The sequence below is a fragment of the Eucalyptus grandis genome, chromosome 7 (genome assembly GCF_016545825.1).
Source record: "Eucalyptus grandis isolate ANBG69807.140 chromosome 7, ASM1654582v1, whole genome shotgun sequence".
NCBI classification, from domain to species: Eukaryota; Viridiplantae; Streptophyta; class Magnoliopsida; order Myrtales; family Myrtaceae; genus Eucalyptus; species Eucalyptus grandis.
Window position 1 is genome coordinate 19376628 of NC_052618.1, and position 21882 is coordinate 19398509.

The following is a 21882-nucleotide window of genomic DNA, read 5'->3' on the forward strand; positions in this document are numbered from 1 at the left end:
CCGGGAACATCAGCTGGTGCGGGCTCGGGCCCGTCACCGAGGCCATCGCGGCGGACGCTCGAACGCCTCCCGCGCACAACTTCTAGAGAGAGAGCAGGTGGCTGGAGGCGGCGGCGACGACGGCGGCGGTGGCGGTGACGACAACGGCGGCGGCGGCTGCGGCGGCGGCGGCGGCGGCGGCGAGAGAGAGCGGCGATGGCGATTCGGGGTGCGCAGCGACCATGGAATAGCTGGAGGGATGGAGGAGATAAGGATGTTTTTTTTTTCCTTCGACATAGGTTCTTTTCCCTATGATGATGATGACGTGGAATTTTCCGATTTTTCGTTTTTATTTTTCTACTTTTTTGGGAATTTTCGACGCCCGTGAATTTTTTTCTACGACACGGGATCTGAGATTTGGTTCGGAGTTTTCTACGATTCGGGGCGTGTGGACTGTAATTAAAAATGGGAATTTTTTTTATAATTGTGTGAATTGAGGAAATTGGAACGGGTGGACATTGGCATTCGGTTACGCTGTCGTCCATGACTGTCTATTTATTCGAATCCGCGTTGGAATATATCGACAATAATCGATAAGAATATGACGTGGACCGAATGAAATATAATATAATTTCGTTTTTACCGCGAATTCTCCGTGAATTATAAAACCGAACGGAAAGGTATTATTTCTGATTTCATAATTTATATATGTATAAGAATTTAGATATTATTAGTAGGGGTATGCAACCAAATCGACAAAGCCGAAAGCTAGATTGGACTGAACCGCCTAAAAAAACATGTTTGGGAACCTGGTTCCCATTGGAACTGGTCTAGAACATATTCTAAATTTTTGGAATCAATTTCAAAACCGATTTGATAACTCTAATTTCTTTTACCCTAAATTCTAACCTCAACACTCATTTATCATTTGTCATTCCTCAAAACCTATTGTTAATCTTTCCTCTTCCCATAATTTTTTTTGGATGAATGGAGAATGAAGTTTTATAACTTATATTTTATGTTATGTGTTTGAATTTTTTATGGTTTATAATTGTATGTGATTACATATTCATCTCATGGGTTATTGTTTTTAGCAGATTAGCATTTCTCTTGTTCATCTTTTACTTTAAATTGTTTTGTTACTCATAGTTTCATATGATTTTGCTATTAAAAATGAACAAAAAAAAAGGAATAATAAAATGAAACAAGTTCTCAGATAGACCTTGGAATTGAATCAAAAGAACATAATAGGTGACTGGTTCCAAGAAAATTGGGTAGGTTCCATGATATAAAAATTGAGAATTGGTTATAATATGGTAGATTCCAAGTTTTAATTCTAGAACCTACCAATCTTGAAACCGATTACCTCTAATTATTAGTGTCATATTCCAAGTTCTTTTTTTTTTGGTCGAAGTCATTTTCTGAGTTGTTAAAATTTATTTGTAATATCATCCTTCAACTTTTAATTCATTAGAGTCTTTGAGACCTAGCTTTAAACATTTGATGTAATTCTTTTGCGTCGATCAAATATGAGAAAAATCATCATAAGTCCTTGAACTATTATGAAATATGCAAATCTAGTTCATGTACTATTGTGAAACATGCGATAGATAGAAGTTTGCATGTGACTAAAATGGATATAACTGCTATGGATGGTCCTATATTGAATAAATGAGTATCTCCTTGAGATGGAAAAAATTCTCTTCGAAAATAAGTTTTGTCTCATCTACTAAAGCTTGAAAAATTCCCAAAGGACCAGTGTATATGGGACCAATACATTGTTGTATTCCTACAGATATTTCTCTTCTAACCACATGATTATGAGTACGCCTATTGTGATTCCCAATACAAGAGTCAAAATAGGTAAAAACAACTTTACAATAACTCCTTAAAGTGTTGTTCGCTTTAGCCCGTTCTATACCGAATATCGCAATTCTGTCCATTGACATATAAACAGTTACTTTTCTAAGAGATTACTCATCTTTGGATTGCTCCCACCTTAGCAAGTTCAACTTTGGAGTTCTAAAGCTAAACATTACTATAACATCAAAAGGTATATGTATCTCATAATTGCTCACCTTTATGTTTGGTGCAGAGTTTGGTTCATTCTTTCCTTTTGCTATTCTAGAAGCTTAGTAGGAGGCCCTTTGGCCCCACGATCACTTCCCATCGTCGTTGAACCAGATTGTTACGTTAGATCAATAGTGGTCCAACTTAAGAATAGATTCGGACTAGACTAAACGGATCAATCTTAGGTGGCTCTTGGGGAATTGATTTGGTTTGGTTCCGAACTAGACCGGACTTGATTTTATTTTTATTTTGAAACAAACTCTTATTCCAGGATGAAGCAGGCAAATTCTTAGTTCCACAAACTGAAAACTCACTCGGCCTGGTCTGTTTTTAGATTTCAGGGTGGGAACTAACATACCTTGAAACCCTTCACCCAAGTCATGTGACTACAATTCAAATGGAACCCACCAAACCTCCTCGAAATAACACGACATCTAAAACCGGTTCTTCAACCCGGTTCGCGCGTCGACTCGGGTTCAGACGAACATCCCGGCCCAACTCGAGAGAAATTGGGCTCAATCCTTCGTCGTCGTCGAGGATAAAACCTTAAACGTTCCCTCCACATAATTGTCCACACCCTCTCTCTTTCTCTCTCTCGCGCAGAGCAATGACGATGGCGGTTTGCTTCTCCCCTGGCGTACACCTTGGAATTGGAGGTACTGCGCGATTCTCGCATGTTCTGCTAACGCAAGTTGGGTCCTTCGTCATCTTTATCTTCCTTTGCGCTTGGTTTTGAATGCCATCTTGAGTGATTTCTTTCCTCTGAATCTTGGCAGGGGGTTGGCGTCCTCTGGTGACCCGACCACTGAAGCTCCACTGGACAGTGAGTCTTTCTTGATCTTAGTACTGGCTTATGCTTTGTGGGTGCCCTTTCATTTTTGATATTTCCCACGGAACCCGTGATCCTTGCATCTGTGGATGTGCATCGATAGGATCTTGTTTCCGGAAAGAGTAATGCTGGTTTGGCAAAGATTGTTCACGGAATTTGGTTTACTGAGTGACGGCTTGGACTTGTACCCATTCGTGCTTCTGGTCTAAACAACCGTTTGTTCTGCCGCGCCCGCAACTGGGGAACTCAGTTCTGTAAAATTTCATAGTTTTCCGGGAAGTGCTCGAAAATTAATGGTTGTCATTTTTTGTGTTGTTTCCATTGAGTTAGTCTTATTCAACACTTCCACTGTCGATTATGTACTGCTTTTAGATAATGTTACATGGGATGTAATGGTGAGGCTGGAGGAGAAAAAAATCCTTCGAGGGTAGACATAGAAAAAGAAGAGGGCAAGAGGGTTTTGGAGCCTTGATGCGTATGGCGTGCTTCTTTATGGTCAAATATATAAATGTTGTTGCAAAATTTCAACTGATACTGCAGGATCTTCTTGGACTGGATAGATTCCATTTGGTCAATACCCGAATGATTTGGAGTGAATTTGACTTCATCCTATCTTTCAACCCCTGATATTGTTGATGGCCCTCCATATATCACTTCTAAGTCTGCAGTCAGCTTAGTGACTCTGCCTATGTACCTTTCTGTTGTTTATTGGTTCTTTGGCTGACTCTGCAAATCTGGTCTGCTTATGTACACACACTGATCATATACCTAAATATGGAAATTTGACCATGTTCTTGCAATTTTGCTAACCTAGTTCTTGTTTGCCTCGAAGATTGGCATTGGTCTCTGAAGGATACTTCTATAACCTGGAATATAGTGTCTTTGAGCCTGAATGACCATAACTGTTTGTACTTCATCCAATGTGGTTTTTGTTAGGTGATTTACCAAACATAAGCAGGCAGAGCATAAAAATCCCCAGCTTAAAATCTATCTCAAGAAATCTACTTCATTATAAAGAAGAGAGCACAGCTACGAACTGTTGCAGTTTCATTCTGGCTGTTTTCATCCAATAGGTGAAAATAGAGCCAGTGAGTGCAGCCTCCAAGATTTGACTACAATTACTTACTGATTAGTTTATCTCAACCGTTCTCTCATTGTCTTAGAAAAAGGTCTCTTTTTAGCCTAGGAATTTTTAAAATACAAACAAGAAAGGCTTGTGTTTTCTGATATGCCGTGACCATATGTGATTTGGCTTCTACATAGTCCATAGCAACTCAGATGGTTGTATAGTGTCTTAGTGAAGTGGCTTTCTACTTGTGGCAGAGAAGCTTCAAGTGGCACAATGGAAGAAAATCAGATTTTCAACTTCGGTCAATGAGATGTAGTGCGTGTTGGGAGGTTGCAGTACCTTCTAGTGCCAAATTGGTATCATCAAATTCAGCCACTTTGAGGGACCTATTCAACTCTCATGATATTGTTAGAAACATCAAGGTTGATGTTCCACAAGTTTCTCAGTTTGCCACAGATACCATACATGGATTAGTTATCGCAGATCTGGACCCTGCAACAGCGAAGCTAGCAATTGGGATCCTGGGTCCGTTTCTCTCGGCTTTTGCTTTCCTTTTCGTTGTGAGAATAGTAATGTCATGGTACCCGAAACTTCCTGTTGGGAAGTTCCCATATGTAATCGCCTATGCTCCTACTGAACCACTTCTCATACCAACAAGGAAGCTGATCCCTCCCCTCGGTGGAGTTGATGTGACTCCAGTTGTTTGGTTTGGACTGGTCAGCTTTCTGAATGAAATACTAGTGGGTCCTCAAGGACTGCTTGTCCTTCTGTCCCAGCAAGTCGGCTGATAAAATTTTGTATTATGAATATATATGATAATAGATGAATTCTTGGTTCGCTTTTCTCGGATTTTACTTCCTGGTTGGAGCTATCCTGCTGCCTTTTCTTGTCGTATGCATCAGCACTAAAACCAGACATGTCCAAATGTTATATACAGCATTTTGATGCCCAACTCTCTCGTGAGCTTTTCCTATGCAAAAACTCATGTCGTAAAGAGGAATTAGACAGGAACCAACTCCACCTCAGAGAGCCTTTAAGCCTCTTGATCAGTATCTAATGACTTGTCATACTATCCCTGAAAGTTGCAAGAGCAAGAAACTCTGAGAAGTAAGTTCTCTTAGGGAAGCCTAGAAGAAACTAGAGGATTCAAAGTGTTTGTGGTTTTGGAATAATAAGATTTTTCAATCACATGAGCATGATATAAAATTAATAAATATAACATATCTGAATCAAATGTAACCATTATTAATCCAACGAGTGAGAAGATGTCTTCCCACAGGCATGAATCTTCACCACTTTCCTCTATGATAGTTGTGATGGGTGTGTATTTTTCTCTCAACAATTTTATGGAAATAGCAAAAGCATGATAATGGAATACATATGCTCCACCTAAAAGGGATCTTATATAGAGGGAGTGATGGGACCAACCTAGCATAGCCAAATCTCAACCTTCCATCAAGGTTTAAGATATTAATTTTAAATGCCTAATTGGATGTCACAATATATTGCCTATAACATATTTAACCAAATTGGGCATATATAAAATATTGAAATAATAAATTTGATAAGCCACATAAATCGGTTGGACCTCATTAAGTCCAACATTCTCCCACTTGGCTTAAGGTTCTATTATCAATCTAATTCATGAGGCTTAGCACAGCATAATTAAGCATATACAACATCCCTTAAGTAAGGTTATGTTTGACATTTATGCTAAAAAGAATTGGAGTCGGTATTAATGTTCCAATGCCATAGTATCGTTCTCCAATTATTGTCCTAGCACAAACATTAAACACAACATCTAATGGGTTTATAGTCATGAATTATTAGGTTTTATAATATAAATATGTTCATGAGGTCCATGCGTAATTTTTTATTTCAAAAAACTTCAAAGGTGCACATATTATAAGAAGCAAAAAATGATAAATCCAAATCCATTACATGAGTTGATCATGAAATAAATAAAAATACATCATATGCCCAAAACCATGGTCTAAATTAAAAGCCATTAACCAAACCCATACTAACAACATGCTTTTGAAAGCGATTGGGTGATAAGCCTTTCGTCGTGGATCGGCCGATATGGCTTTCATACAAATATATTGAATAATCTATGACATCTTGATTTTTAATCCTGCTTTCGACTAAATGAAATGGGCTTTTCATTGACGCACCTATGGCATTTTTCTCTAAGTTGGCCATTCATGAGATAACTAATCTATCAGTGAAGTCATTAAGGAATCTAAACACAATAGACTTGAGAATTCGATCAGAAATCGACTGCTTGACTGTGCTAATCTGCAAGGGTCAATATGGCACTGTTAAAATCGACTAGAGACTGGAGATAGGTCAATTCGACGGTGGCATGTAATTAAAGTGTGAGTGATTCCACCTAATTGCAAAATTCGTGTCGAACGATACTAAACCGATTTTTCTGTCGATTCTGTACCATGTGCCCGTAATGAAATCTCGAGATTTTTATGACAACAAAAGTCGCTTATGAGTCGAAGATGCACAATGTGAATTGAAAATAATCGACCACACGTCAATTGCGCTAAAATTCCTAAAAGCTACTTGATAGATTAGGTCACGCTAAAATCACGTTCGGTTGAAATTAACCACGAAATTGAACCCGATTTCAGGAATCGAAAGTTCTGGCATGTCATGATTTATTTTAGGAATGTCAACTCATCCTTCGAAGAATTCTCGTCGAGTTCGGGATTTTTCAGAAAAATTGAATTTCGGACATTTTGGAAAAAAAAAAAGAATTTGGATGGGAGAGAGAATGACCATTTTTCTGTCCAAAATTGGTTATTTGTGGGGATAATATGCAAGAAAGTATTAGGGGACCAACCACCGACCGTGGTGGCTCTGTTGGGTAGACTCCTACCTTTAAAGGGAAATGTCAGGTGTTCGAAGCCCTTGCAACGCAAGTTGTAGGGACGCTGGCAGATCATTAGGTGTATTACGTGTGGCGTCCCAGAGTGGGTCCCTGGCAGTGTCATCTAGGGGTTTACGTGGTGGGCTGCTGGCCAAAGCGGTTCCTCCAAAGACACAAAAAAAAAAAAAAAAAAAGTATTACGGGACCAAGCTTTGATGGGTTGGATATTTTTGTTTGACTTTCTTTCCCTCTTAAGCTTCCCTTGCATGCTAAGCCAACTGCTCCCCTCCTTCGCCGCTTCTGCCTCTCTTTCATTTCCTTCGAAAAGTTCAGCTCCTCCACTCTCCCTCTGCCATTGCTGCTTGTAGCTCACACACTCCCACCATCAACCGAACAACATCCCCTCCATTTCTTCCATCACTGCCAGCCCTCCACTCATGAAGCCATCCCACTAATTCCCTTCAATAGTTAGTTGACCGCAAACCTTCAACGCCAACGATGCCAATTCTGTCGCGCATCCTCTAACCCTGCCCATCTTCTCCACTTCACCGAGTCAACCCTCAATGTCAACCCTCCGCTTGTCTGTTTTCCCCACGGTCAATGTTCCCTTTGCAGTCCAACTAAGTCCTGTGTCCTCCACCGAGCAGCCCCGCCAGCGCCACCACTAGCAGCCCACGATTCAGCCTTTCCACAGAGCCAAGACAGTCCTTGGCCGTGGATTGTAAGGCCTTTTCGGCCCGGTCCAAGCCTCCCTTGGCATTGCCATAGACCCGAGTTGTGGTTGTCGTCGCACTGCCGTCGCCGTGAACCAATTTTAGCGCTAAACCGGTGAGTTTACCTCCTAATCCCTACTTAGGATGCTAATGACACTTATAGGTGGATTAGTGATAAAGTAGTCGATTAGCTTAGGCCTAGAAATGGTTAAGGGTTAAATTAGTTAGTATAATTAGTTATTTAGTTAATTAGTTACATTAATTAGGTGGTTCGTGACTTTAGGTAATTAGTTTGGTAGGTTAGATTGGTTAATTAAGTTAATTAGGTTGTTAGATTAGTGTATATAGCTTAATTAGTAATTTATTTAATTATTTTGTAATTTATTTAATTATTTAATATTTTTTGGAAATTATACTGGGATAGTCGGTTGTTAGAATTTCGTGCTGATTGTCGTGGTGTAATTAATTTGTGCAATCGATTGTTAAATTATGCAATTGAATGATGATTGGTGAATTTTGATTTATTATTCCAAAATTATGGATTTTTGGTATTTAATTAGAAAATACTGGGTGTTGGCTTTTGAAGTAAAAAATGTACTATATCATATAGTGGGATTTTTAAAAGAGAGAATATCACATTCTATGACTCAGTTCCGTGTACCCACACACGATTATTTTACTAGATGTTTTTAATATGAAGAAAATAAGCTAATCACATTATTTAAATTGAGGCATTTTGGTGCAAAGTACAATGTCCTTAGCCGAGACTGGATGTGCGTGTGATCGCTATGAGGATCCGTCACCCGATGAAAGTTGGGGATGCAATGCTCCTATGTGGAATGCCCCTAACAATGGATGCCTATCATAGTGGACGCTGGACTGATGCTCCTGTGTGGAATGCCCTTAACAACGGATGCCGGATCGTGGTAGAGGCCGGACCGATGCTCCTTCGGGGTTGCCGTCTAGAGGTAGATGTTGCCGTGCTCGATGGGGAGAGATGATGCCTAGTTATGCCGGAAGACCGCCGAATGTCGAGTAGGCTGTGCCCGTGGGGCCGTAATTAATTGGAACGCCCGAATGAATGATTTGACCGTGCCTCGATTATGGGACAAAATTGTATAGCACAGAATGTGACGTGTCACAACGATTTGGTCTTATAATCGGAACCCTGTGATTGATTGATTTATTAAGGTGAGGCGTTTCAATTATCGAATACATTGGATGTATGCATATGTTATATGAACTGTGCTGATGTGCAGGGAGGAGCTGATGCGAGGTAAGTCATCTATGATGTGTGTGTAGGCTGCCTCTAGGTGTATTATTTTCCTAATCGGGATTTAGAGTGTAGACTCTCTGAGATGTTTATCTCACCCCATCGTGGGTTACCAATTTCAGGGCCGTAACATGGAGAATCTAGAGCCCGAGGCCAAGGGTCCCGAGTGTAGATGGCCTAGAGGTTTCTTTTTTGAGTCGACCTTATGTGTTTAAACTGGATGTGTTTATAAAGTGGGTTTGGTTTAAATTGATTATCCTGCTTTTCTATCCCATGTTTGTTTGTTGTCTAGGGATTGTTATTTCGCTCATGCATGTGCAATAAAACGAATGGGTTGGCGACGTGTCCTGGGAATGTCACAATTTGATCAACCACCGAGGGATGTACGCACGCTCGAGATTCGGGATGTGACATAATCACAATTTGATTTTGGACTCTTTCTCTTACCACTAGGTACTTAATGTCAATGTGTTTGGATGCACCACTCGACTTGTTGTTCTTTGAGAAGAAAATAACAACCCGACTGTCACAGTGAATTTTTAGTGGTCTTGAAATAGTATCAATTACCTTTAGCCCCATAATGAAGTTTGTCAACCATAAATCATGAGAACTCACCTCATAACATGCTACCAACTTAGCCTCTATAGTGGAAGATGCAGTTAAGGACTATTTTGCACTCTTTATGAGATAGGTCCACCAGCTAGCATAAAAATGTAAATTGACGTGGATTTCTTAATGTCAATGCACCTGCATAAGCGAATCGAATAACCGACAACCTCAAGGTTATTTGTTCTCTTGGTAAGCATAAAATCTTTTTACCCTGTAAGTAACGCATCACTTCCTTAGTTGCTTTCCAATGACCCATTTCTGGGTTTAATTGGTAACGGCCAAGCATTCCAACAACATACACTATGTTTGGGTGAGTACATGCTTAAGCGTATATAAGACTCCCGTAGCAAATGCATAAGAAATATGCTCCATTTGCTCAAGCTTTTGTTGATTTCTAATGCATTGTAGTAAGTTGAATTTGTCACCCTTATGCTGGAAGAGCAGCTATGCATGTTGAATCTCTTGAGAATCTTTTCACGATAGGCTCCGTGAGATAATCTTAAGATCCCTTGAGATCTATCTTTGTGAATCTCAATGCCTATTACATGAAAGGCTTCACCAAAGTCTTTCATTTCAAAGTTACGTGAAAGAAATTTTTTTGGTCTCATGCAACATGTCCTTATCATTGCTAGCAAGTAGTATATCATCTACATACAATAATAGAATGATGAATTTACTCCCATTGATTTGAAGATATATATATACTGATTCACTACATTTTCTTTAAAGTTAAAATTACTGATCACATCATGAAACTTAAGATGCTACTATCTTGAGTCTTGTTTTAAATCATAGATGGACTTTTTTAGTTTACATTTGATGCATTCCTTGTCCTCAACCACATGTGCTTGTGCTATATAGACATCTTCTTACAAGTCTCCATTAAAAATACCGTTTCACATTCATTTGATGTAGCTCTAAATCATAGTGAGCTACGAAGGCCATGACTATTATGAAAGAGTCATTCTTTGACACAGAGGAACAAGTATTGTTATAATCCACTTATTCTCTTTGAGTGAAACCTTTATGACTAGTCTGGCTTTATACCTTTGAACATTACATTTAGGGTCCAGCTAAGCTCTTTTATATATATACAGCTTTGGCCCCTTTAGGCCAGTTTACTAGGTCTAAGACATCATTAGTTTTCATTGAGTTCAATACATGATGTAATTATTAGAGATAGTTGATTTCCTTTCATCCTGACCTTCTAAAAGTTTTTCATCAATTGGAGGGAGAATAAGCTTTATATTTTGAGGTTCTTCGTTAAGTACCTTCTAGTGAAGGTAATAGTACACTAGACCTTGCATAATAGGAACTAAAATTTGAACCTGAGTAGAAACTTCATCTCGAGTTTCCTTAAGGTCTACTATTTTGCTAGTAATATAATCGGCATTTTCCAAAACATCGCATTCCTAGTCTGATTAAATTTATTGGTATGTGAAGGGCAGTAAAATCTAAAACCTTTTGATCTTTCAGGGTAACTAATGAAATAACAACTTATGGTCCTTCAGTTGAGTTTCTTCATTTGTAGGTTATATATTTTTGCCTCAACTAAACAACCCCCTACATGAAAATATCCCAAATTCGATTTCTTTCTTGTCTATAGTTCATAAGGTGTTTTAATTACAGATCTACTATGGACCCGATTACGGACATGCATGACTGTTTTGAGAGCTTCAACCAAAGATGCTTTGGTAGAGTGTTATGACATATCATACTTCATAGCATATCTATCATAGTACGATTTTGTTGCTTGGCAACACCATTTTACTGGCGAGCACTCGGCATTATATACTAAGCAATTATGCAACATCTCTCCAAAAATAAAACAAAAGCACTAGGATTATGACTTGTGTTGAAGAACATTCCACAATATTTTTCTCCATGGTCAGACCTTACAAGTTTGATCTTTAGGTAGTTGATTTTCAACTTTGACTTTGTAGATCTTAAACATGTTTAGCACTTCAAATTTATCATGGATAAGCTAGACATGACCATAAGGTGAGCAGTCGTCGATGAAAGTGATAAAATACTTATGACCACTAATACCACAAGTTGAGAAAGGTTCACAAATATCAATGTGGATGATTTGTAAAAATCCCCCACTCCTTGTGGCTCCATGTTTGTTGCCCTTTGGGAATTTTCATTAAATACATTTAATAAAGGTGTCAAAATCAGAGAAATCTAGAGAATATAGAATTCCATTCTTAATAAGGGTTCCATTCTACCTCATGATATATGGCCCAAATGTTCATGGCATATTTTTGAGGAATTTTCATTCTCTGATTTTCGTCTCTTATCAGTTTTAGCAACTTCATCATTCACATTCATTAAATTAATGATTTAGTAAATGAAGAATTTAAACACAATTTGTAGAGGTTTCTCTCTAACAAACCATAATTAAAAGTCTCACCATAAAGAGAAATAGAACAATTGTTATCCTCAAACTTCAACGAATAATCATAAGCGTCAAGTTTTGAAATATTGGGAACATAAACAATATCAATTAAATCCAAATTGAAACCACTCTCCAACACTAAACAAAGAATGCCAATAGCTTCAACTAGAACCTTTGCTCCAATTTCCATGACAATGTAATGGTCCCCTCCATTTAGATTCTTCCTTGAAAGGAAACCTGCAATGAATTATTTATGTGTAGAGTCGCACTAACATCAATTCATCATGTAGTTAAAGGAGCATCAACAATATAGGACTCATAACAAACATGACTTGATAAAGTATTACCTTTCTTCTCCAATCACTATTGGAATTTTGAGCATTCTTTCCTCACATTTCCTTTAGCTCTACAAAAGTGACACTTAGGATCACTCGGTCCTTTTGAACCAGAGGGACTTGCCTTGTCAATTATACGGTTGGGTACCCTTGTTTCCATTATTGTCACTCTGGCCATACATATTTCATTTTCCTTTATTGAAACAGAGGTAATTACATGAGCATTGTCAAGTTGTTCAGATTTTAGCCACTCTTCTTCTTGGATGCAAATAGAAATTAGCTCACTCATTTCCCTTTTTACATGCTATAGTTGATCTTAAAAAGACCAAACTGCGTAGGAAGAGATGTCATGATAAAGTGAATAGGGAAACCTTCAAAGATTTCCATATATGAGGACATAAGTTGAGTAGCCATATCATTCATCCATGTAATGTGCTCACGAACAACATTAATTCCATTATACTTACGGGTAATAATCCTTTTGGAAATAAGAGCGCAGTAACATGTTCCTTGGAAGTGCTCTCATACCGCTCTTCAATGTGAGCAAGGTACTCCTCAGCATTAGAAGAATCACGTATGGCTCTTCGGATGGTTGTCGTTATGGAACCTTTCATAATCATTAGAGTTTTGCGGTTGGATCGCTCCCACATTTCATGAGTAGCTTTATGCTCATTTGAGCTTTTAGCCATGAGTTTAGCAGGAGTGTCAACTTGTAAGGCATAGTCCAAAACATGATCCTAAGAATGATACTTATTTGCTCTTTCCATTTCTTGAAATTTGTACCACTCAATTGTTCAATAGAGGAAAGATAACTTGTAACAGTAGCAGGATTGTATGCTAGATCAGAAAAATTACATTCATGACTTTAGTACCTTTAAGAAATCCACAAAAATAAATGAAATAATTTTATTCATTATCACAATAAATTGAAAAATAAATGGTTCATTTACATGGAAAGGTAAAATACACAAAACCTTATCAAAGGAAATCCTAGAATCATCTATAACCTTCCGTTGAGCCAATTATAAACACATTAAATGGATTCTTTCATAATTTACCAGCAAATTTCATAAGACAATAATAAATAAAATTAAATCACTGTTGGGCAAAATTAACTTGACTTGCGTATTAGCAATTTATTTGCTTATCATATTATCATTGTACTCAAAATTAAATATCTTAACTTCCCATTGGGCTAGTTATGAATTTAATCATGAGCATAACATAAGATAGTTTACCATAATCTAAATCTATTTAAAATAATAATCTTATGTTGGGCTGATTACTACTCAAATACTTTCGAACCACAAAAAAGAATAAAAATATATTCGTCATCATAGAGTCATACTTGACAATTTTAACACAACCCAATCGCCATTAACAATATTCGCTTTCCAATCACATGTGTGCCGAATAAAGGAAAAGGGAACAACACAAGATTAGGTTATTCAATGATCAGATCATAGAACAATAACCAAAATATACAACAATATTTACTGATTTAAGACGTTTTGTTAATAAAAATTCAAAAACATCCAAATCAAAGATATTATTTGCATAATATATTAAAAAATTAATTATCATTATATATTTATTCCATCATCAACGAAATACTATGAATCAATTATTAAAAGGGGGCGAAAGATCATAATAAACATTATAACCATGTTCATGCATTGAATAAACCAATGCTTTGATACCACATATTAGAATAATAACATCTTTCAATCACATGAGCATGATATACAATTAATAAATATAGCGCATCTGAATCAAACGTAGTCATTATTGATCCAATGAGTGAGAATATGTTTTCCTGTGAGCACGAATCTTCACCACTCTCCTCTATGATGGTTGTCATGAATGTGTATTTTTCTCTCAATAATTTTGTGAAAATGGCAGAAGCATGATAATGAAATGCATACATTCTCTACTGAAAATAGATCTTACATAGAGTGAGTGATTGGACCAACTCTAGAGCAGCCAAATTTCAATCTTCCATCAAGGTTTAAGATATGAATTCTACGTACCTAATTAGATGTCACAATAGGTTGCCCATAATATATATTTAACTAAATTGGGCATATATCAAATATTAAATATTAGACTTGTTAAGTCACATAAGTAGATTGGACCTTGTAAAATCCAACAGGTTTCTCTGGCAGCACCACATAGAGGAAGTTTTGCTCACTTTTTCTCATTGCAAAAGAAGGAATGGTTTGGTTCTTGCTCATTTCCCGGTGCAATTCTGTCAAAAAAGTTTTCTTTAGCTTTAATTGGAGGAAATGTGCAATTGTGCCGCCAAGAATCCTATAATATATACACAGATTCATTCCATTAGACTAGCAAATTCTACACACTGGCATGTGGAGAAAAACGAGAATAGTTATGTAACGGAAAAATGATCTTATTAGAAAAGATAAAATTTAGATTGTAAAAGAGTGAAAGTACCTAAATTGAACTATAAAAAGTACTTGCAATTATCTTAATAACTTCAATATTCGGTTTTATCCAATTTAAATAAGAAATGCAAATAGATTTCAATAACTCGCAGGAAAAGATTATGATTGTTGTGTGGTTTTTAGTTTCACAAACTAAGCATGGATATGGCTTAAAAACCTTACTTGCCCCAGAAATTTATGTAGTAATTGCGCATAATTTGTACAGGCAGTAAAGTATTTTCATTTTATAAAGGAAAATTTGTTTAAGAAAAAAAAAAAAAAATCACTTTTCGACCTTATGATTGCTACTGTTTACATGCCTCTAAACAAAACTGCACTTCAAAAAGACCAAATTGCTTCTCCTTATAAACTTATCATGACATCTTGTTTAGATTTGGGCGGTTTGGTTTTTAGCTAATTTTAAGTAATGTGGGTGGGTGTGACAATTGGAGAATTAGGGATGGATGCTTTAGGAAAAGAATGTGACGTTCTCGTAAATAGACATGGAGGCAATTAATGTACAAGTGTAAAATTGTAGCGCATGATTCAGGCACATGTCTATGGTATTTTCAAAAGTAGAGCATGCACAAACCGTCATTAAGCAAAAGACGAGACATGTTTTGGGTATTTTTCTAGCTTCACTTATTAGTATATCTTGATTTGTTGTATTAGTCATATCGAAAAATGACGGCATGATTTCCACGATTAGTTAAGACGGTTAATTTTTGCCTTTTTGGGTACGGAAAATATAGGTAAAAACCCAATTGTTACGTCGTTACGGGCTCATTCTTTTCATGTTAATTGATCAAAATACCCTCCTCTCTTCAAAGTTATTTTTTCTTTTTTTATCGTGCTAGCCGACGAAACCGGGTTATTCATTAAAATAGCAATTTTGTTCTCAAGATTAGGAAAAAAAAAAAAAAAATTGGGGAAAGAAAAAATAAAAATCGAGAAAATAGGATTTACCCTCGTGGCAACCGGCAACCGGCAACCGGCTGAGCACCGGCTCTCCCCTTCCCCTTCTTTCTCTTCCTCGTATCTGCAACTTCCATCGTCACAACCACGTCCCCTCTCTCTACATTCTCTCTCTAGAAACCTCGGCTTGTCCCCCATTCATGAATTCATCTGAGCATGGGCAGTAGCTTCCTCACTCCCCCCGCGAAGCGCCGTCCCATGTCCCAAGCCTCGGCCGCCTCGATGCCCGACCCCAGCCCCAGCCTCCCCGCCGCCGCCGCAGCCGCAGCCGCCGCCGCCAAGCGCTCCCGGGCCCCGCCGCCGCCGCTCTCCGTGCCCCCCGGCCACGCGGCGTTCCGCCTCCTCTGCCACGCGTCCCGCATCGGCGGGGTCATCGGCAAGTCCGGCGCCACCGTCAAGCACCTCCAGCAGCTGACCGGCGCGAGGATTCGGGTCGAGGACGCGCCCCAGGAGTCGCCCGACCGGGTCATCACCGTGATCGCCCCGAGCGCGGTCGCGGCCAAGGTCTCTGTCTCGGTCTCGGTCTCGCCCGACGGCGGCGGCGGCGGCGAGGGCCGTGACGAGAGCCCGGGGGCGAGCGATGGTAGCGGCGATGTCGAGGGCAAGGTGGAGGTGTCCAAAGCGCAGGAGGCGCTGGTTAAGGTTTTCGAGAGGATCCTGGAAGTCGCGGCGGAGAGCAACGGAGTTGGCGTGGGGGTTGGGGTGGTTTCTTGCAGGGTTTTGGCGGGGAAGAGCCAGGCCGGGTCGGTGATCGGCAAAGGAGGGAAGACTGTGGAGAAGATAAGGAAGGAAAGTGGCTGCAAGATTAGGGTTTTGACGGAGCAGCTGCCGGCATGCGCTTCTGCCGGCGAAGAAATGATAGAGGTAAGGCTAGTGATTGCAATGTTCAAGGTAGAGTTATGCCCATTTATAGATGATTAAAGAGTCTTATGGTTGCGGCGCGGCGGCCCTTTTGAAAAGGTTTTAGCATTTATAAGAAAGTTTGCATCTTGAATCAGCATGAAATATCTGGTGTGGCTATTGAGGCGAGGCCCTGTTTGGCTTTCCTCTGGAAGATTGTTACTTTAAGTGATAGGGCTTAACTAGGATTCTTGCTGCGGCCTTAAGTGAATGAAAGAATGTGAGAGCAATATCCAGGGTCTTCTGAGAAACTTTAATGTGTGATAAGACGGAGATGTCTCTGAAATATGCTTCGCAAGTTTTCATGTACAAAATGTCATTTGGTTTCCTTGACCGATAAAATTGACTGTTGTTCGTTAATGAATGAGAACCGGAGTGTTTTTTCTTTTGTTCCCATTTCCTTGCCTTTTGCTGTCTAAAATATTGCATTGATGATCAATTAGATGTTGCTACCTTATGGTTCACCTCATGGAAGGGCAATGGGGTGGTCTACTCGCAAAAGATTTGTTACATAAGGAATACAAACATGTTGTCTGCTAATTTTATTCAGAGTTTCAACCTTATCTTGTTATGATGCTATTATCATTTGTTTGTGTCACTAGAATATGGGAAAGCAGTTTTATTAAGTGTAGTTTGTTGAGCCCAAGGATGCCATAAGGAATAAACCGATGTTTCTCCTTTTAAAATTATTATTGTGGTGTTGCTATGTGTGTAAGTGTCCTCTTATGTGGCAGATTGAAGGGGAGGTTCATGGAGTAAAGAAGGCACTTGTTGCAGTCTCTGGCTGCCTTCAAGAATGTCCACCAGCTGATAAGATACCCGACAAGGCTCGGACGACTGGTGGCAGAACTCTTGATTCTTTATCCCTCCATACTTTGCCTGAAATTTACGGAGATCTTCCTCAGCGGAACACAGGGTTATCCGCAATGCCAAGTGGAGCAGTTAATTATGGTGCAGGAGTTCATCCCTTGGCTGTTGAAGTGGACCGGGCCCCTACCATTGAAGCGAAAGCACTTAAGCAAGAAGTTAGCTACAGGATTCTTTGTTCCAATGACAGGGTTGGGGGTGTCATTGGAAGGGGGGGCTCCATTGTTAAGGCTCTTCAGAATGAATCAGGTGCTTCAATAAGTGTTGGACCTACTGTCGCTGAGTCTGATGAGCGACTAATAACTATTACGGCTTCTGAGGTGTGTTAGTTGGTATCTTTTACTAATTTACATCCAGTTAGCCTTTGATGGATTGTGATGTATGTGATGTTGGCTTTGAAATACAATGCAGAATCCCGAATCACACTACTCACCTGCACAAAGGGCTGTTGTTCTTGTTTTCAAGAGGTCAATTGAAGCTGGCACCGAAAAGGGTCTCGATTCTGGCTCAGGTCCTGTTACTGCTCGTCTTGTAGTCCTGTCGAACCTCGTTGGTTGCTTGTTGGGAAAAGGAGGCTCTATAGTTTCAGAAACACGGAGGATAACAGGAGCTAACATTTGGATAATGGTGGGTGACCAGGTCCCTAAGTGTGCTTCAGAGGATGATGGAGTGGTACAGGTGTGATGCCGCAGCTATTTAAATTTACCATAAATTTCTTGCAGAAAATATACTTGAGTGTATGAACAGTTTGAGTATTCAAGTCAACATGGGGTTAGTGTTGTATGCTACAGTTTGAATATGATGCCAAAGGCCTAAAACTATCGTGGTGCAACTGTTCAAGAGTTGATTAATCTTTTTGTTGGATTGCTTGTTTGTCTTTGCAAGTAGGCAAGCTTTATCCACCTATCAAGAATCAACTATTTTGATTCTCAAGGTTTTTCATGGATGCTTGGAAATGACCTGAGTCTCATGAAAATATTACAATTATGTTATCATGTTGTGATTCATCTTCGTCGTGCACAAGAAATGTGGCCTATGTTCTATGCAAGATGAAGCACAATATAGTGGACCAAAAAAAAAATAAAAAAAAATAGAGTTTGTACGTTTTGGAGCCTCTATGCAGATTCTGTTGCAAGCCGCTGAGAGATGTGCCATCTCCCAGATTTACGAGAATTCATGCTAATTAGATGCTTCTTACAGTGTTCTTAATATTCTGGGGGAATTACATGAAACTCTTAAAAGTTGTACGGTTGATATGTGATGATAACTTTGTGTGTATGCTAAGGTTCTTATGTGTGTGGACCATATTGATAACTTTTAGCATGTCTAGTGAACGCAACTTGTTGAGAATAGTTTGCAGATATACATAGGTTTCTACCATATTCTAATTAGTCTATTATGCAGATTTCAGGGGAGTTTTCTAACGTTCAAAATGCGTTATACAATATAACTGGTAGACTACGAGATAATATTATTTCCAGCTCATCGAACAATTTGGGAAGCAGGACGGCTTCCTCTGTTTTGGCAGAGAGTAGTCCTTATGGAAGACTAAAGGATCCTGTTGCTCTGGGTTTGGACACATCATCTGGTGATTCTCCAGGTCTTAGCAGATACATGACTTTGACAGCCAGTACAGATCAACTTGAATTAAGGCATCATCTTGATCATCCTTCCGCACCGAGGTTGTGGACATCACAGGTGTGTTCTCTTTGCTCAAATTTCTTTGGTGCATACTTAATGTATGTGGGGATCAAATGGATATTTTTCTGAACACATTCACCTCTATGGTCTTTTTATTTGCAGGGAGTTGCTGGAGTTCCACAAAGGAGCAACTCAGATGTTGGCAGAGGTTTGCAGGGAGTTGCTGGAGTTCCACAAAGGAGCAACTCAGATGTTGGCAGAGGTTTGACATCACTAAGAAGTGGTACAGAACTTGGCAGGTCGGTAGTCTGTGGTCTACCTATAAGAGCATATCGCATTACTTATTTTGTCAAGAATATGAGAGGTGGCATTTAAGGTAGAAAGGATTTGGGTTTATGGATCATGTTGGCTTTTCTTTCTTTTTGAGGGCGTGATTGAGCAATTTCCATGTTCTAGATTTCCTTTATCACTTGAAAGTTGGCCCAATTGATTTTAGTATTTGAAGACTTAGTCATGGCAGTCCATGGCAAGAGACCTTCATGTTACTGTTTAACCATTAATTCACTGTTGATGCTCTTTGTGGGACTGCTGTTAACTGGGATTCTCAGTTTTTGTTCTTGAATCTTGCAAACTTATTAGCCATTCAGTTCCAAGTTATTAATATTTTCCTATTAGTGAATTTTGAAACATGTCTGCAGTTGTAGAGACCAAATTACTCAATTGCAGCGAGATATGTAAACGATGCTTGTCTTGTGCATACGCATAGAGTGAAGTGCCTAACTAATGTCAGGAATTTGGAATGGATACCACAGAAAGTATACTTATTAGTTTTAGCCTTGCAACTCTTCTGTTTACTAATCCGCATAACCTAACTGGTGCAGTGGGAGTAAATCTGCTATTGTGACGAACACTACAGTCGAGATCGTTGTACCTGAAAATGTCATCCACTGTGTGTATGGGGAGAACGGTAGCAATTTGAGTAGACTGAGACAGGTAGACTCATACATGCTTGTTTGACAGATTACCTGTTTCATTTGGTGTGCTTAATTTGGCAAACAAAAGTTCTGCTCTACTTTTCAATTTGTGTTTGTAGTCAGTTGAAATGTTTCCATCACTCTGTCTAAGCCCTCATCTTACAGAAGCACCGTTTCTGTGCATGTTTTGAAGGCCAATTATATTCTTGCCCAATGCTATGTGCCCTTGTTACTCCCTGAACTCGAGTTGACTGATACACTGGAATACATGAGTATCTTGTCTCAACTAGTGTTTGATACTTCTGTTTGTTTCTTTTGGCCTAAAAATATGTAGACTACACTCTTGTTTTGAAGGCAAAGAGGGTGAAGGAATCAAATTTGAGATCTTTTAGGTTTTGATAAAGGTGAATGGCCAATGTGCCAAAATTTCCATTCCTTTATCTTTTGACTATTAATGTTCAGGATGTTGAAAACTATGGAAATTCTTTTATTGGTTCAGTGCTTTGTTCTTTGCCTTGAATACATAAACTACATTTCATGTGAAGGTGCAAAATGTCAACATACCACTCTTCTATTCTTGAATATTAAAGTAAATGGAAATTACCATAATACTTTCATCCTTTCTTTTTATTCTGTACTGTATTTTAATCTGTAGGTATCAGTTTTTGCTCAGTTCAACTTATGTTTACGCTATGATGCCTTTTCCATAGATCTCTGGTGCAAAGGTTACGGTGCATGAACCTCGTCTGGGGAAAAGTGAGAGTACCGTTGTCATCTCTGGCACACCGGATGAGGCTCAGGCTGCGCAAAGTCTTCTTCATGCGTTTATTCTCACCGGTTCATGACTACACATTCACTAACGAAACCATCGGCTCTGCATTTTGAGCAGTTTCTTCTCTGTAAGGGGTACACAAACATTAGAAAGCCAATTCATTTGGAAAGGTTTTTGTCATAAATTTCATAGCTATTCTTTTTCTGCAGAGAGATATTTATATTTCATTCTTGTACATTGTAAAATAGGAAATTGAAAAAAATAAAATGTCTATTTCAAGAGTCTCCATTGTATCAAGTTTTCTCTTTAGATTATTCTTTTCTGCAGGCCAGGGACTCTATACTTTTACTTAAATGTTTTATACATATCCTTTTATTCACTCATCAAGTTTCCTTCTAGTTTCTAGTGGTGCTGTGAGGACCCATGCGGGCATCTGGCGAGCCGTGAAGAGGGAGAGGGAGAGATTGGGCGAGAGAGATGTTGCGCTGGGGCCATTGCCATGACGGTCGTCGGAGATGCCGCGACTTGGTGTCTGTTGAGGTTGATACTAAGGCAGGAGCGATAATTTTTGGACTGGGGATTTTGAATGGCCTTGATTATTTTTGTATCTTAGGGATATAGATTCTATTTGTTTCATAGAAAATGATTGATTCCGAAATGTTAATTATATCGTTTAAAATTGAATGAACAGTAAATATTTTCATCGTCATGAAAATGTTTAGTCATAAATTGTTATCGATGATGAAAATATTTTTCATTGATTAATTATTTCAAGTGGTATAAATGATTATTTTCAAGAAAATATTTATTAAATTATTTATTTTTTACAAGATAAACAGTTCCTAATTTTCATAAAATGGAGTAGTATGGGCAAGTACAGCCAGCGCTCTTTGGTCGTGCAACTTTGAATGAGACAAACGGGATAGGTCATACCTGTCTGAAAATGGAGATGGATTCTCATCTATATGGTATGGAGTGTACAATCCTTTCCACAGGTCGAAACATTCTCTACGGTCTCGCCATTTCTGCTCACTTTATTTACGTCGGGCGAGAACAAGCAAAAGTAGACAAGTTTCGCGTTGTTAATTAGTTTCGAATTGCCCATGTTAACGGGATCAATCTGTATATCGATACAAAATGAATTTTGTCAAGGACC

At 38.9% G+C, this 21882-nt stretch overlaps 2 protein-coding genes across 4 annotated transcripts; both read left to right on the forward strand.

Annotated features, from left to right (window-relative positions):
• Positions 1-2614: 2614 nt before the first annotated feature.
• LOC104452932 (protein COFACTOR ASSEMBLY OF COMPLEX C SUBUNIT B CCB3, chloroplastic) lies at positions 2615-4801 on the forward strand. The gene is made up of 3 exons (XM_010067430.3): positions 2615-2705; positions 2826-2872; positions 4202-4801. Exons 1-3 carry the CDS (start codon positions 2657-2659, stop codon positions 4733-4735), a joined length of 630 nt encoding a protein of 209 aa, XP_010065732.2. The 5' UTR covers positions 2615-2656; the 3' UTR covers positions 4736-4801.
• Positions 4802-15660: 10859 nt separating this feature from the next.
• Positions 15661-21433, forward strand: LOC104452934 (KH domain-containing protein HEN4). Of its 3 annotated transcripts, none has more exons than XR_727022.3 (8): positions 15661-16436; positions 17207-17659; positions 17751-18017; positions 18744-19037; positions 19143-19279; positions 19862-19973; positions 20665-20853; positions 21126-21433. XR_727022.3 is itself a non-coding variant. In XM_010067431.3 (7 exons), exons 1-7 carry the CDS (start codon positions 15729-15731, stop codon positions 20797-20799), a joined length of 2106 nt encoding a protein of 701 aa, XP_010065733.2. In that variant the 5' UTR covers positions 15661-15728; the 3' UTR covers positions 20800-21023. The 3 variants fall into 3 exon arrangements, 1 of the variants encoding a protein (XP_010065733.2); XR_727023.3 differs by having other exon boundaries at positions 21133-21433; XM_010067431.3 differs by lacking the exon at positions 21126-21433 and having other exon boundaries at positions 20665-21023.
• The last annotated feature ends 449 nt before the right edge of the window (positions 21434-21882 follow it).

Bases quoted from the DNA above. Each gene is read 5' to 3' on its own strand.
- LOC104452934 (XM_010067431.3), top strand. From the start codon at position 15,729: ATGGGCAGTAGCTTCCTCACTCCCCCCGCGAAGCGCCGTCCCATGTCC. The intron at 17,660-17,750 runs GTGTGTTAGTTG...AATACAATGCAG, and splicing joins TAACTATTACGGCTTCTGAG to AATCCCGAATCACACTACTC. The intron at 19,038-19,142 runs GTGTGTTCTCTT...TTTTATTTGCAG, and splicing joins CGAGGTTGTGGACATCACAG to GGAGTTGCTGGAGTTCCACA.
- LOC104452932 (XM_010067430.3), top strand. From the start codon at position 2,657: ATGACGATGGCGGTTTGCTTCTCCCCTGGCGTACACCTTGGAATTGGA. The intron at 2,706-2,825 runs GTACTGCGCGAT...GAATCTTGGCAG, and splicing joins CGTACACCTTGGAATTGGAG to GGGGTTGGCGTCCTCTGGTG. The intron at 2,873-4,201 runs GTGAGTCTTTCT...TACTTGTGGCAG, and splicing joins CACTGAAGCTCCACTGGACA to AGAAGCTTCAAGTGGCACAA.